Source organism: Notolepis coatsorum (genome assembly GCF_963971535.1).
Source record: "Notolepis coatsorum genome assembly, chromosome: 2".
Classification (NCBI taxonomy): domain Eukaryota; kingdom Metazoa; phylum Chordata; class Actinopteri; order Aulopiformes; family Paralepididae; genus Notolepis; species Notolepis coatsorum.
In genome coordinates this window covers 139,218,893-139,233,448 of record NC_140166.1, presented here as the reverse complement: position 1 = coordinate 139,233,448, position 14,556 = coordinate 139,218,893, and the positions used below count along the sequence as shown (strand labels likewise).

General features: G+C 45.4%; 1 protein-coding gene across 1 annotated transcript in view; it reads right to left on the bottom strand.

Annotated features, from left to right (window-relative positions):
- dnah5 (dynein, axonemal, heavy chain 5) overlaps nucleotides 1-14,556 on the bottom strand; it is a gene marked incomplete at both ends in the record, with an annotated part of 523,851 nt that overhangs the window by 138,209 nt on the left and 371,086 nt on the right. Inside the window, 1 exon segment of the mRNA XM_084308323.1 lies at nucleotides 5,433-5,588. Coding sequence (XP_084164449.1) covers nucleotides 5,433-5,588 — 156 coding nt within the window.

The window sequence follows — 14,556 nt, the reverse complement described above, 5'->3', positions numbered from 1 at the left end:
AACTTAAACTAGAAAAGTAAATACAAACTAAATTAACAATGTAACTTAAGGACAGTTTCCTTCTGAAGGACAACTTAAGAAATGTCTCATCCTTCCAGTCGGTCAAGCTCAAGCAAACCCCCATCAATTGGTGCAGGGCTTGTATTTTGGTTTTGCACTTCTCGTTCTTTGTTATGCTATTGCTATGCTATTCTTATGCAAAGACTAGGTCTTTGCCACATCAATGTGGAACGCCCTACCCAAAGCTGTAAAAACACCTACGGGAGACTGCAATTCAAAAACTGGCCCCTGTAAATGTCCTAACACAACCCCCCCCCCAATGTACAGTAAATGACCAAGTATGGTCTTGTCAATATTCCAATGTACAGTTTTGCTTGTTCAGTTGTACAGTGTCCCCCACCCACCCCTCCTACCCAACCCCCCCCACCCACCCAACCACCTCCAATGTACAGTCCCCCCCACCCCCCCCCACCTACCCAACCTCCTCCAATGTACAGTTTCCACGTCAAATGTATGTACTCTCTTTTCTGGACTCTTTTCGTATCACAAACAGTACTGTATTTGCAAATCTGGTATGTCATAAATGTATAGATGTAGCAGTACTGTCTATCTGTATGTCGTGTATGTCATATATGTTATGATGAATTGAAAATGGGGGACCCTGATGTAAACAAGACGAAAGTCTTTCTCTGGTCTGCATCCCCTTAACAATTTGTATGTAATTGAGCCGTACTGTACTGTACCCATTCTGCAATCTGTTAATAAAGTTTTCAATCAATCAATAGCCGAGTACCGGTACTTAAATACGGACGACGAGTCGAGTGAAAGTTGTGAACGCATTTTTGTGTGCGCGTGCATACTTCTGCTCAGAAAAGTGGTGGGATGGCGCGGTACCGCGTGGCACCACCACTACATAGTACATATAGTACACATTACAGTACACATACATTACGTTACATTGGTGTCAGAAGTAAAAAAATAAAAAGTGTCGAGAAAAGAGTGCGTTAGCTTAGCTTAGCGTAGCCTAGCTTAGCTTCAGTTAGCATCAGCTTTAGCACGGCGGGCATGGATTTCTGCAGACGGGGGAAGGAGAGAGAAAGGAGAAGACGGAGAAGAGTGGCCGGAAGACATGGACGGTGAATGGAGAGAGGGGATTGTCCAATTATCCACCGGGTGACAAGAAGAGGGTTCCACGAGGCTTCGCGGGGGTCAGGGGTCAAGGTTGACCAGGATGCAAACCAACATGGTGGGGCTCCACAGCGGGGACGCCAGAACATAGATATATATAGAACACTAGATAGCTTGCACGCGCTGCCGGCCAATGGAGAGCGACATCACTGAACCGCCGCCATCTTGGGAGAGTCAGCCTTGAGTGAGAGTGAGTGAGCTGCACAGACAAAAATACTCATAAATCGCTGAAATATTGACGGATTTACAAACGGTTTGGTTTATTACAAGCATTATTAACGTGGCTATGATTCAAGCAGTTTGTAAAAAAAAACATCTTTAAACGTTTTTTTTTTATAAGTATGCAGTATCATAACTACATCTTTGATGTTTATAGCAAACCAACCCGTTTGTAAATCCGTCAATATTTCAGCGAGTTATGAGTATTTTTGTCTGTGCAGCTCACTCACTCTCACTCAAGGCTGACCCTCACAAGATGGCGGCGGTTCAGTGACGCTGGTGACTCCGCCTTAAGCTATCTAGTGTTCTATATATATCTATGCGCCAGAAGACCCGGGGAGCCCCTGCAGGGGCGGAGGACATTGGGAGCCTGACCCCCGCGGACGTACGGACATATGCCCAGGTGTACAGAGCCATGATAAGGCAAGAGGGCTCCACGGAGGCTTTGCGGGGTTCCGCTTCCCGCCGGTCGGGGGTCAAAGGTGACCAGGATGCAAACCGGCAACATGGCGGCATCCATGGCACATGGCGGGCTCGACAGCGGGGGTGCCACTGCGGGGGTTGGCCGATGACATTGGGGGCCTGACCCGGCGGCGGCGTGTATATTTTCCCTAACACACTTTCACTTCCGCGTTCGGGTTCCGCGATCTGATTGGCCACTGACGTTTCTCTCAGCACCAATCGCGTTACGCCTAGTTCTATCACTGGTTAAGCTTGGCGACTCTTTCGAAGTTGGTTAAGGTTAGAGTTTGTCTTTAGAGCAGGGCGATAGACCACCAGCCCTGATTCCAAACTCTAACCATAACCAACTTCGAAAGAGTCGCCAAGCTTAACCAGTGATAGAACTAGGCGTTAGCTAGCTAGCAGGCTGTTAGAGGCATAACTAGGCGTAACGTGATTGCCGCTGAGAGAAACGTCAGTGGCCAATCAGATCGCGGAACCCGAACGCGGAAGTGAAAGTGCGTTAGGGAAAATATACACGCGGCCCGGCTGGGGTGAAGACATATGCGATGTATGCCATGTATGCCATGTATGTCATAAATGTCATGATGAATTTAAAAGGGGGGACCCTGATGTAAACAAGACAAACGTCTTTCTCTGGTCTGCATCCCCTTAACAATTGTGTGTATTGAGCCGTACTGTATTGTACCCAATCTGCAATCCGTTAATACAATTTTAAAATCAATCAATCAATGAAACGGCTTCTCCGGTTCAAACCTATTCCTCGTCCCGGTAAAAAACACACATCTCAAGTCCCCGCTAGCGAGGCTGTGATTCTACACTTCCTGCATCATCAGCAGCAGCTCGGAACCCAAACCCCCGCTCCCAGGGGCTGTAATTTCCAGACAATAAAAGGCAGATTAAAAGAATAACATTCAAAAACGCACTATTTTCAGTGCTTATAGAACATCTGCGCCTTCGAGTCCATAATGGTGAATTACAATGCAGCGGGCGCAGAGAGTCTGTTTTTCACGACGGTAGTGGAAGCCGAACACGGCAATCATGCGTCTAGTTCTTCTGAATCTAGAGGAAGGACGCCCACTCCCCTGTAGCCCCGCCCACTCCCATGTAGCCCCGCCCGCTCCCCCGTAGCCCCGCCCACTCCCCTGTAACCCCACCCACTCCCATGTAGAACCGCCCACTCCCATGTAGCCCCGCCCGCTCCCCCGTAGCCCCGCCCACTCCCCTGTAACCCCACCCACTCCCATGTAGCACCGCCCACTCCCATGTAGCCCCGCCCACCCCGTAGCCCCGCCCACTCCCCCGTAGTCCTCTGTGGAAAGAGCCTCTCGGAGGAAAGACGCTGTTCTCACAATAATAATAATAATAATAATAGATTTAATTTATATAGCACACTTTAACCCTTTCACTGCTGCACTACCAAAACGGTTAACCCTTTCACTGCGACAATTCACAGAAGGTTAACCGTTTCACTGCCACACAACAGCCGACCATCGGTTGTGCGATGGTAAAGGGTTAACCTTATGTCGTGTGGCAGTGAAAGGGTTCAACTCGGCGAGCTCTCAAGGTGCTTCACAGCGGAAGGAAAACAACATTTTCAAATATAATAAAAAGGTTTAAAACAAGAAAACATTCAAATGAATAAAAATTCAAGATAAGGATAAAAAGGTTTAAAACATATAAACATTTCAAATGAATAAAATTTTATTAAATTAAATAAACATAGGAGCAGATATAAAAAAAATAGCAAAACAAATGGGTTTTTGAGGCTGGCCTTGAAGGCAGCGATGGAGACTGAGGCCTTGATGGACCCCGGCAGTCCAGTGCGGAAACAGCACGGTAAAAAAGCACAATAGCAACAACAAACCCCACCTGTGGAGCTCTTCTCTCCCCAGAGAACCTACAGCGTGATTTTCTTCAGCGGGCCGCGGTGTCGTTACATCGACCGCTCGGCGGACCCATGTACCGCTTTGGCCGCGGCGTCCGTCACTTTCTAGGGGCGACAGTGGCTCGGGAGGTAGAGCAGTCGTCTGGCAATCCGGAGGTTCCCCGTTCAATTCCCGCTCCTCCCGGGCAGCGTGTCGAATCGATGTGTCCTTGAGCAAGACACTTAACCCCTAATTGCTCCCGATGAGCAGGTTGGCACCTTGCATGGTCGCCTCCGCCGTCGGAATAAATAGCCTGTATTCTATAGGCATGTTGTGTAGGCCCTAACCAACAATCACAACAACCCCCCCCATGCCTGGCCTGACAGTTCAATAGTTGTGAGAAGTAAACATAGAAATACCAGAGAGAGAGAGAGAGAGAGAGAGAGAGAGAGAGAGAGAGAGAGAGAGAGAGAGAGAGAGAGAGAGAGAGAGAGAGAGAGAGAGAGAGAGAGAGAGAGAGAGAGAGAGAGAGAGAGAGAGAGAGAGAGAGAGAGAGAGAGAGAGAGAGAGAGAGAGAGAGAGAGAGAAGAGAGAGAGAGAGAGAGAGAGAGAGAGATATATGCTGCTTTGGAATTCCTTTGGTTCTATGGAGGGCTCGCACTGCAGTCTGTCATCCGCCCGCTCTGAAGTCGGACTCGGTGTGCCGGCCACGCGCGATCTCGCATGGAACCCGCGCGTGACTTCGTGCACGTCTGGTCTGCCCGGGCCGTAACACCGACCCACCTATCTAACACCGACCCACCTATCTAACACCGACCCACCTATCTAACACCGACCCACCTATCTAACACCGACCCACCTATCTGCACCTTTGTTTACACTATTAATTATTAACAAAGTTTAATTTGCAGTTGAGTGTAGATGTTTAAGCTTACAGTATATCAGGAGGAGTCTATCTCCTGTGTCACGCTACTTTATGTGTTTTATATCTAAGCCAGATGTTTAGGCCTATGTGGTCTCAGGATGAGGTACATTGTAGGTGCACAATATGTTTAGGCCTACATGGTCTCAGGATGAGGTACTTATGTGTGTTTTTATATCTAAGCACGATGTTTAGGCCTACAGGGTATCATGGGGAGGTACCTTATATGTGTTTTTATATCTAAGCAAGCTGTTTAGGCCTATACAGTCTCAGGATGAAGTACATTATATGTGTTTTATATCTAAGCAAGATGTTTAGGCCTACAGGGTCTCAGGATGAGGTACATTGTAGTTGTTTTATATCTAAGCCAGATGTTTAGGCCTACAGGGTCTCAGGATGAGGTACCGTATGTGTGTTTTTATATCTAAGCACGATGTTTAGGCCTACACAGTCTCAGGATGAAGTACATTATATGTGTTTTATATCTAAGCAAGATGTTTAGGCCTACAGGGTCTCAGGAGGTGGCACCTTATATGTGGTTTATATCTAAGCAATATGTTTAGGCCTACAGGGTCTCAGGAGGAGGTACCTTATAGGTGTTTTATATCTAAGCCAGATGTTTAGGCCTACATGGTCTCAGGAGGCGGTACCTTATAGGTGTTTTTATATCTAAGCCAGATGTTTAGGCCTACAGGGTCTCAGGAGGAGGTACCTTATAGGTGTTTTATATCTAAGCCAGATGTTTAGGCATACAGGGTCTCAGGAGGAGGTACCTTGTAGGTGGAGCCGGTCTTGATGAAGTTCTTCTCCAGCACGTTGTCCAGCGCCGGGTCCAGCTCCTCCCCCACGTCCTCGATCAGCAGGGGGCGCCCTAACGACAGGGCGTCCTCCAGGTGGTTCCTGAAGTACTTGTGGTTCAACGATGTGATCTGGAAAGATGAATAGATAATACTTACTTATAGATTGATAATGGAGTCATCTGACGTGGTTGGAATAATAATAATAATAATAATACACTTTATTTGTATAGCACCTTTCATACATAATCGCAGCCCAAAGTGCTTCACAACAGTAATGTAGACATAGGCATAACATCTGCATAGAATTGGCGTAAATATAGACAGGCATAAAATAAAATGAGTATAAAATAGACAATCACAAAATGGACAACATGCATTCATATACATTATCACAATTGACCTGCGCTACGCGTCCTATCGATCGATCGATAATACGCTATGAATTAACAAGTTGTTAATACTGTATCCTGGATTAGCTGTATGTTCTATGAATTACAAATTGTTAATACTGTATCCTGGATTAGCTGTATGTTCTATGAATTACAAATTGTTAATACTGTATCCTGGATTAGCTGTATGTTCTATGAATTAACAAATTGTTAATACTGTATCCTGGATTAGCTGTATGTTCTATGAATTAACAAATAGTTAATACTGTATCCTGGATTAGCTGTATGTTATATGAATGAACAAATTGTTAATACTGTATCCTGGATTAGCTGTATGTTCTATCGCTTCAACACCACATACGCTGGGACCCCCAGCCCAGTCCGAGCACCTGACATGCCCATCACACACATGTCACACACGTGCCTCACACACCACTCCCGCCACAGCCGTTACCTTCATTATTCATTATTTTACGCTTCCAGTCAAGCTGGCAGGTCAAATGCATCTTTAATCACAGACACCTAATGGTCAAAGGCTGAACACCCAGTCCAGCTGAGCAGGTAGGAATGCCCCTGTCACGTTGATATGGACACCGTAAAGCTGCGAGTCCTTCAGGATGAGACGTTAAACTGAGGTCCACTCCTGACTGAATTTGCTCGTTAAAGAACCCAGGGCCCCTATGGCAAAGAGTAGGGGGTTCCCCGACGTTCCTGGTCAAATTCCCAAATCAGGTCTCTGACATCAAGGCCACCTAATTCATCCCTTCCCCTTAAGTGGCTGATATCAATCCCTGTCTCCTGAGCTGTTCAGCCATTGTGTGTAGTGTGATGTGTGCCTGGTGCCAGTGTATGGCAGCCATTGAGCCTGCGTAGCCCAAGGTTGGGTGCTACACAGTGGCTGGTGAAGGAGGCAATTTCCACCCTACATTGTGGGTTTTTATTGGCTTTTTACTACCGGGCAGTCCGTTAGAGAGAGAGAGGAAGAATGGGAGATAGACGGGGGGAAGACATTCGGCAAAGGTCGCCGGGTCCGGGAGTCGAACCCGGGACGGCCGTGTTGCGACGCAGCGCAGTACGTGGTGTGCTACTTGAGCGCCCTGTGAGTGACCTATTGTGTGTGAGTGACCTATTGTGTGTGAGTGGCCTATTGTGTGTGAGTGGCCTATTGTGTGTGAGTGGCCTATTGAAAATTGCTATACGTTTCTCTTTTATATTTTGTATGATTGTGCTTCTCCACGGAGCACATAGACACAAACCCTCTGCCCTTTGTTCTCACAAGCGCCTCAGCTTCTGCAGAATAGCAGCTTGGTTATCCGTCTGTCCCCCTCACAGCTGGCATTCATTCCATCAATGATAACATTGAAAACAGCTGTAATCGACAAACAAAAAGAAAACTCACTTTTCTGTCTAAGAACTAGTGGTGGGACTCGATACATTTTTTTTATCGAAATTTATTCGAGACTTTATAGTTAATTAATCTAAATTAATCACATTTTAATCGCATATCAATATTTGATGCGAAAAGCAAACATTTTCAATTCAAATTAATTTTGGTATACGAGTGAATCAATGAATATACATTATACATAGGTTTAAGCAGCAAAATCCTGTTTTAGCTACTACACAGACCAACAGATCAACGCAATTTTTAACAAAGTACAGCAATTTTAGGAATAATATATATACAGTATAGCGCAAAGGACCTTTTGTAAACTCAAGCACTTTCGAGGTAAAAGTTAAACGCAGTACTTTCAAGTACATTCCAGAACAGTTGACCATTGGAAAAAAATACTTTTGATTGATATAAATTTCTCTTATTTAATTTTTTTTTATGAACAAACCAGAATAATAAAAAAAGTTATTTGCGATTTATTATATTTTATACTTATGCATGAGTCTGGTCTCCTTTGAAAGGTAACATTTTCTTACACAATAAAGAAAAATCATGCGATAATTTTTTTTTAAACTTTTAATTCTTTCTGTAGTTATTTAATCTAAATTAATGCGAAAAAGTCCCAGCCCTAGTAAGAACTGCACGGACTCTGAAGAAAGGTGTTCATTCTCTGGTGTGTTAATTTCATTGTCCGCTGTGTGGCTGCGGTTTTGAACCTGAATGCATTCGCTTGAAATAATCAGGGGTGTAAAGTACTTGAGTAATTGTACTTCGTTACAATACTTAAGTACTGTGTTGGGGGAGTTGTACTTTACTCAAGTATTATTAGGTTTGTATACTTGTACTTTTACTCAATTACATTTCAGAGAAAAAAAACATACTTTTTACTCCTTACATTTAAAATGCAGACCTACAAAGTACAAAGTACAAATCCCGCAGGTCCAACTATTTTAATTAGTATATTGGTTTCTCTGGCCGAACTAACGTTAACGTTATTAATCCTGCGGCCGCACTTTATTTAAAAACAGCCAATCAAATCCCCAACAAATACCCATGCCGATTGGTCCTTGTGCAAGACTAGAAAGCAGGGATCTTTGATTAAACACCTGCTATCAGAAGAATAGACCGTGAGAAAAAAAGTTTTTACTTTCACTTTTTAGTACGTACATTTAAAAGTAGAAACGTTTTTACTTGATCTCTGTTGATCTCATAATTACATCACCATTTGAGATGAACCCCGTTGTAAGGGGAGCTTAGACGGCTTGAACGGGGTCAAAACCGGGTCGCGGGAGGCCGGCGCTGAAACCCGCAGCACCCCGGCTGGAGGCCGCAGGGAGAGAGAGAGTCCTAATAAGATCGTCTGGATCGATCCGCTCGGCAAAGAGCGTCCCACCAGAGCCAGCGGCCTTGGCTGCTCGTTCTACTGCGTCGGTTGGGAATTAACACAGTGCCCACTCCAGAACAATGGAGGGGATTACCGGACAATGGAGGGGATTTCGGAGGGGGGGGGGGGGGGGGGGAATAACCGTTCTATCCTAAGAACCTATCCTGTATGTACTTGGAACGAGGAGGCAAAGAATGGAATTAAATGGGATTTAGTTTTTTTTAGGGAAGGATGACCGAACAAAAGGCTGGACATCACAGGTTCATTGTTCATTCATACCATGTTGAACAAAGCAGAAAGGCGGGGGATGAAGGTACAGCCTTCTGCTGAATCTGTCCTGAAGATGACCGCCCTCAGAAAGGCTCATGTAGCACTTACTGTAGAGGTGATCAGCACAGCCTGACAAACGGAGCTCTCTCTCTCACACAGCCTGACAAACAGAGCTCTCTCTCTCACACAGCCTGACAAACAGAGCTCTCTCTCTCTCACAGCCTGACAAACAGAGCTCTCTCTCTCACACAGCCTGACAAACAGAGCTCTCTCTCTCACAGCCTGACAAACAGAGCTCTCTCTCTCACACAGCCTGACAAACAGAGCTCTCTCTCTCACACAGCCTGACAAACAGAGCTCTCTCTCTCACACAGCCTGACAAACAGAGCTCTCTCTCTCACACAGCCTGACAAACAGAGCTCTCTCTCACACAGCCTGACAAACAGAGCTCTCTCTCTCACACAGCCTGACAAACAGAGCTCTCTCTCTCTCACAGCCTGACAAACAGAGCTCTCTCTCTCACAGCCTGACAAACAGAGCTCTCTCTCTCTCACAGCCTGACAAACAGAGCTCTCTCTCACACAGCCTGACAAACAGAGCTCTCTCTCTCACACAGCCTGACAAACAGAGCTCTCTCTCTCACACAGCCTGACAAACAGAGCTCTCTCTCTCACACAGCCTGACAAACAGAGCTCTCTCTCTCTAACAGCTTGACAAACAGAGCTCTCTCTCACACACAGCCTGACAAACAGAGCTCTCTCTCACACAGCCTGACAAACAGAGCTCTCTCTCTCTCACAGCCTGACAAACAGAGCTCTCTCTCTCACACAGCCAGACAAACGGAGCTCTCTCTCTCACACAGCCTGACAAACAGAGCTCTCTCTCTCACACAGCCTGACAAACAGAGCTCTCTCTCTCACACAGCCTGACAAACAGAGCTCTCTCTCTCACACAGCCTGACAAACGGAGCTCTCTCTCTCACACAGCCTGACAAACAGAGCTCTCTCTCTCACAGCTTGACAAACAGAGCTCTCTCTCTCACACAGCCTGACAAACAGAGCTCTCTCTCACAGCTTGACAAACAGAGCTCTCTCTCTCACACAGCCTGACAAACAGAGCTCTCTCTCTCTCACAGCCTGACAAACAGAGCTCTCTCTCACAGCTTGACAAACAGAGCTCTCTCTCTCACACAGCCTGACAAACAGAGCTCTCTCTCTCTCACAGCCTGACAAACAGAGCTCTCTATCTCTCACAGCCTGACAAACAGAGCTCTCTCTCACACACAGCCAGACAAACAGAGCTCTCTCTCTCACAGCCTGACAAACAGAGCTCTCTCTCTCACACAGTCAGACAAACGGAGCTCTCTCTCTCACACAGCCAGACAAACGGAGCTCTCTCTCTCTCACAGCCTGACAAACAGAGCTCTCTCTCTCTCACAGCCTGACAAACAGAGCTCTCTCTCTCACACAGCCAGACAAACAGAGCTCTCTCTCACACAGCCTGACAAACAGAGCTCTCTCTCTCACAGCCTGACAAACAGAGCTCTCTCTCTCTCACAGCCTGACAAACAGAGCTCTCTCTCTCTCTCACAGCCTGACAAACGGAGCTCTCTCTCTCACAGCCTGACAAACAGAGCTCTCTCTCTCTCACAGCCTGACAAACAGAGCTCTCTCTCTCTCACAGCCTGACAAACAGAGCTCTCTCTCACACAGCCTGACAAACAGAGCTCTCTCTCTCTCACAGCCTGACAAACAGCTCTCTCTCACACAGCCTGACAAACAGAGCTCTCTCTCTCACACAGCCTGACAAACAGAGCTCTCTCTCTCTCACAGCCTGACAAACAGAGCTCTCTCTCTCTCACAGCCTGACAAACAGAGCTCTCTCTCTCTCTCACAGCCTGACAAACAGAGCTCTCTCTCTCACAGCCAGACAAACAGAGCTCTCTCTCACACACAGCCAGACAAACAGATCTCTCTCTCACACAGCCTGACAAACAGAGCTCTCTCTCTAACAGCCTGACAAACAGAGCTCTCTCTCACACAGCCTGACAAACGGAGCTCTCTCTCTCTCACAGCCTGACAAACGGAGCTCTCTCTCTCTCACAGCCTGACAAACAGAGCTCTCTCTCACACAGCCTGACAAACAGAGCTCTCTCTCTCACACAGCCTGACAAACAGAGCTCTCTCTCTCACACAGCCTGACAAACAGAGCTCTCTCTCTCACACAGCCTGACAAACAGAGCTCTCTCTCACACAGTCTGACAAACAGAGCTCTCTCTCTCTCACAGCCTGACAAACGGAGCTCTCTCTCTCACACAGCCTGACAAACAGAGCTCTCTCTCTCACACAGTCTGACAAACAGAGCTCTCTCTCACACAGTCTGACAAACAGAGCTCTCTCTCTCTCACATCCTGACAAACAGAGCTCTCTCTCTCACAGCCTGACAAACAGAGCTCTCTCTCACACAGCCTGACAAACAGAGCTCTCTCTCTCACACAGCCTGACAAACAGAGCTCTCTCTCTCACACAGCCTGACAAACAGAGCTCTCTCTCACACAGCCAGACAAACAGAGCTCTCTCTCACACAGCCAGACAAACAGAGCTCTCTCTCTCACACACAGCCAGACAAACAGAGCTCTCTCTCTCTCTCACAGCCTGACAAACAGAGCTCTCTCTCACACAGCCTGACAAACAGAGCTCTCTCTCACACAGTCTGACAAACAGAGCTCTCTCTCTCTCACATCCTGACAAACAGAGCTCTCTCTCTCTAACAGCCTGACAAACAGAGCTCTCTCTCACACATCCTGACAAACAGAGCAAATATTAAATTCATAGTCTATGATTATTCAGTGAGTTAGCAGGAAAGTAAACGGACTAACTTTTCTGTGTGAGGAAACATACCTTTATTTAACCCAAATGGTAAACAGCTGAATAAACCTCTGTATGATAACATGTACAATAATGCTGTATAGACCGTGTATGTATATATTTATTCTTACCGTACTGTGTATATATATATATATCCACATCTGTCTGTACATACCTGCATATAATAATTTTTACATATCTGTAGATTATATATATATATCATCTGTACATATCCCTTACCTACTAGTCCCTCTTACTAGTTACGCTGCAGGCCAGTATGACTTACTACCATAGTGTCTTTATACCTGTATCACTGTACATATTAATACTACAACTCTGTACATACATCCGATTAGCACTATTACTCAGCAGTACTAATGTATGTATTCTATACACAGTTTAATCACCTGTACGTTGTATATGTCTGTCCCTGACCACCTCACAGCACCACAGACCACTGCTTCCTTTAAAAGAGGACTAACACATACCTCTTCAAAAAAGCCTTCTCTTAGTTTTAACCTTTTTATACATGCCCTTATGTGTTTTATCCCTTTTTTTATATGTTTTTATGCCTTGTTTTTTTAATTGCCTATGTTTTTACCCTGTAAGCACTCTGAGATTTGGTTTCCAAATGTAGAGTGCACTATAAATTGAAAGTATTATTATTACTATTTACTATATTACTATTACACTTGAGCACTTATAGTGGAGCCCGTTCTAGGGACTGGCTGGTCCTTAAAGGTCCAGTTTGCTCTGAACAGGGTAATTCTGCCCCTCTGGAAGGAACTCCTACAAAGCTCGAGACTTAAGGCCCTCCCATAGTCGAGCGTGAACGCATGCGGACCGGACTCTGTCCGCAGTCGTTTGAGCTTTCATAGTTGAGCGTACCTCCGCGGACCAATTTCCTACATGTCTCACGCCAGTTTACACAAATTTTTCCACACTGTTTAGACGTCTGTCATGTCGTCGTCGTCATCCGATGTCAAAATAAAGAGTCTAGGTTATCTCCGTTTCCAATATTTCAAAATAAAACGGACTTACACAACTTCAACCCGTCACTAAGGCTATTCCATTCCATAATTTAACTCCCAAAATTTAAACACATCTAGCTTTTACATTAGTTCTTACTTTTTTACATGTTTTAAGAATACACAACCCTCTTAAATTATACTTTCCTTCTCTTGGTTTAAAGAGACATTGAATACAAACTGGTAGGCTTTTACTCTTAGCCCGAAAAATGATTTACAAGGTTTTTATGTACACCATATCTACAAACCCTAATCCTTTCACTGCCACACTACAGGAGGTTAACCCTTTCACTGCAACAATACAGAATGTTAACCCTTTCACTGCCACACGACAGCAGGTTAATCCTTTTCACTGCCACACTACAGAAGGTTAGGCCTTTACTATCACACTGCAGACGGTTCACCCTTTACTATCACACTACAGACAGTTAACCCTTTACTGTAGTGTGATAGTAACGGGGTTAACCTTCTGTAGTGTGGTAGTAAAGGGTTAACCTTCTGTAGTGTGGCAGTGAAAGGGTTAACCTTATGTAGTGTGGCAGTGAAATGGTTAACCTTCTGTAGTGTGGTAGTGAAATGGTTAACCTCCTGTAGTGTGGTAGTGAAAGGGTTAACCTGCTGTTGTGTGGCATTGAACGGGTTAACCTTATGTAGTGTGTCAGTGAAAGAGTTAACCTTATGTAATGTGGTAGTGAAAGGGTTAACATTATGTAGTGTGGTAGTGCAATGGTTAACCCTCTGTAGTGTGGCAGTGAAAGGTTAACCTTCTGTAGTGTGGCAGTGAAAGGGTTAACCTGCCATCGTGTGGCAGTGAAATGGTTAACCTTCTGTAGTAAGGCAGTGAAAGGGTTAACCTTCTGTAGTGTGGTAGTGGAATGGTTAACCTTCTGGAGTGTGACAGTAAAGGGTTAATCTTCTGTAGTGTGGCAGTGAAATGGTTAACCTTATGTAGTGTGGTAGTGAAATGGTTAACGTGCTGTAGTGTGATAGTAAAGGGTTAACCTTCTGCAGTGTGGCAGTGAAAGGGTTAACCTTATGTAGTGTGGTAGTTAAAGGGTTAACCTTATGTAGTGTGATAGTAAAGGGTTAACCTTCTGTAGTGTGGTAGTGAAAGGGTTAACCTTATGTAGTGTGATAGTAAAGGGTTAACCTTCTGTAGTGTGGTAGTGAAAGGGTCAACCTTCTGTAGTGTGATAGTAAAGGGTTAACCTTCTGTAGTATGGTAGTGCAAGGGTTAACCTTCTGTAGTGTGGCAGTAACGGGTTAACCTTCTGTAGTGTGGCAGTGAAAGGGTTAACCTTATGTAGTATGGCAGTGAAATGGTTAACCTGCTGTCGTGTGGCAGTGAAAGGGTTAACATGATGTCGTGTGGTAGTGAAAGGGTTAACCTGCTGTAGTGTGGCAGTAAAGGGTTAACCTTCTGTAGTGTGACAGTGAACGGGTTAACCTTCTGTAGTATGGCAGTGAAAGGGTTAACCTTCTGTAGTGTGGTAGTAAAGGGTTAACCTTCTGTAGTGTGGTAGTAAAGGGTTAACCTTCTGTAGTGTGGTAGTAACGGGTTAACCTTCTGTAGTGTGATAGTAAAGGGTTAACCTTCTGTAGTGTGGTAGTGCAAGGGTTAACCTTCTGTAGTGTGGCAGTAACGGGTTAACCTTCTGTAGTGTGGCAGTGAAAGGGTTAACCTTATGTAGTATGGCAGTGAAATGGTTAACCTGATGTCGTGTGGCAGTGAAAGGGTTAACCTTCTGTAGTGTGGTAGTAAAGGG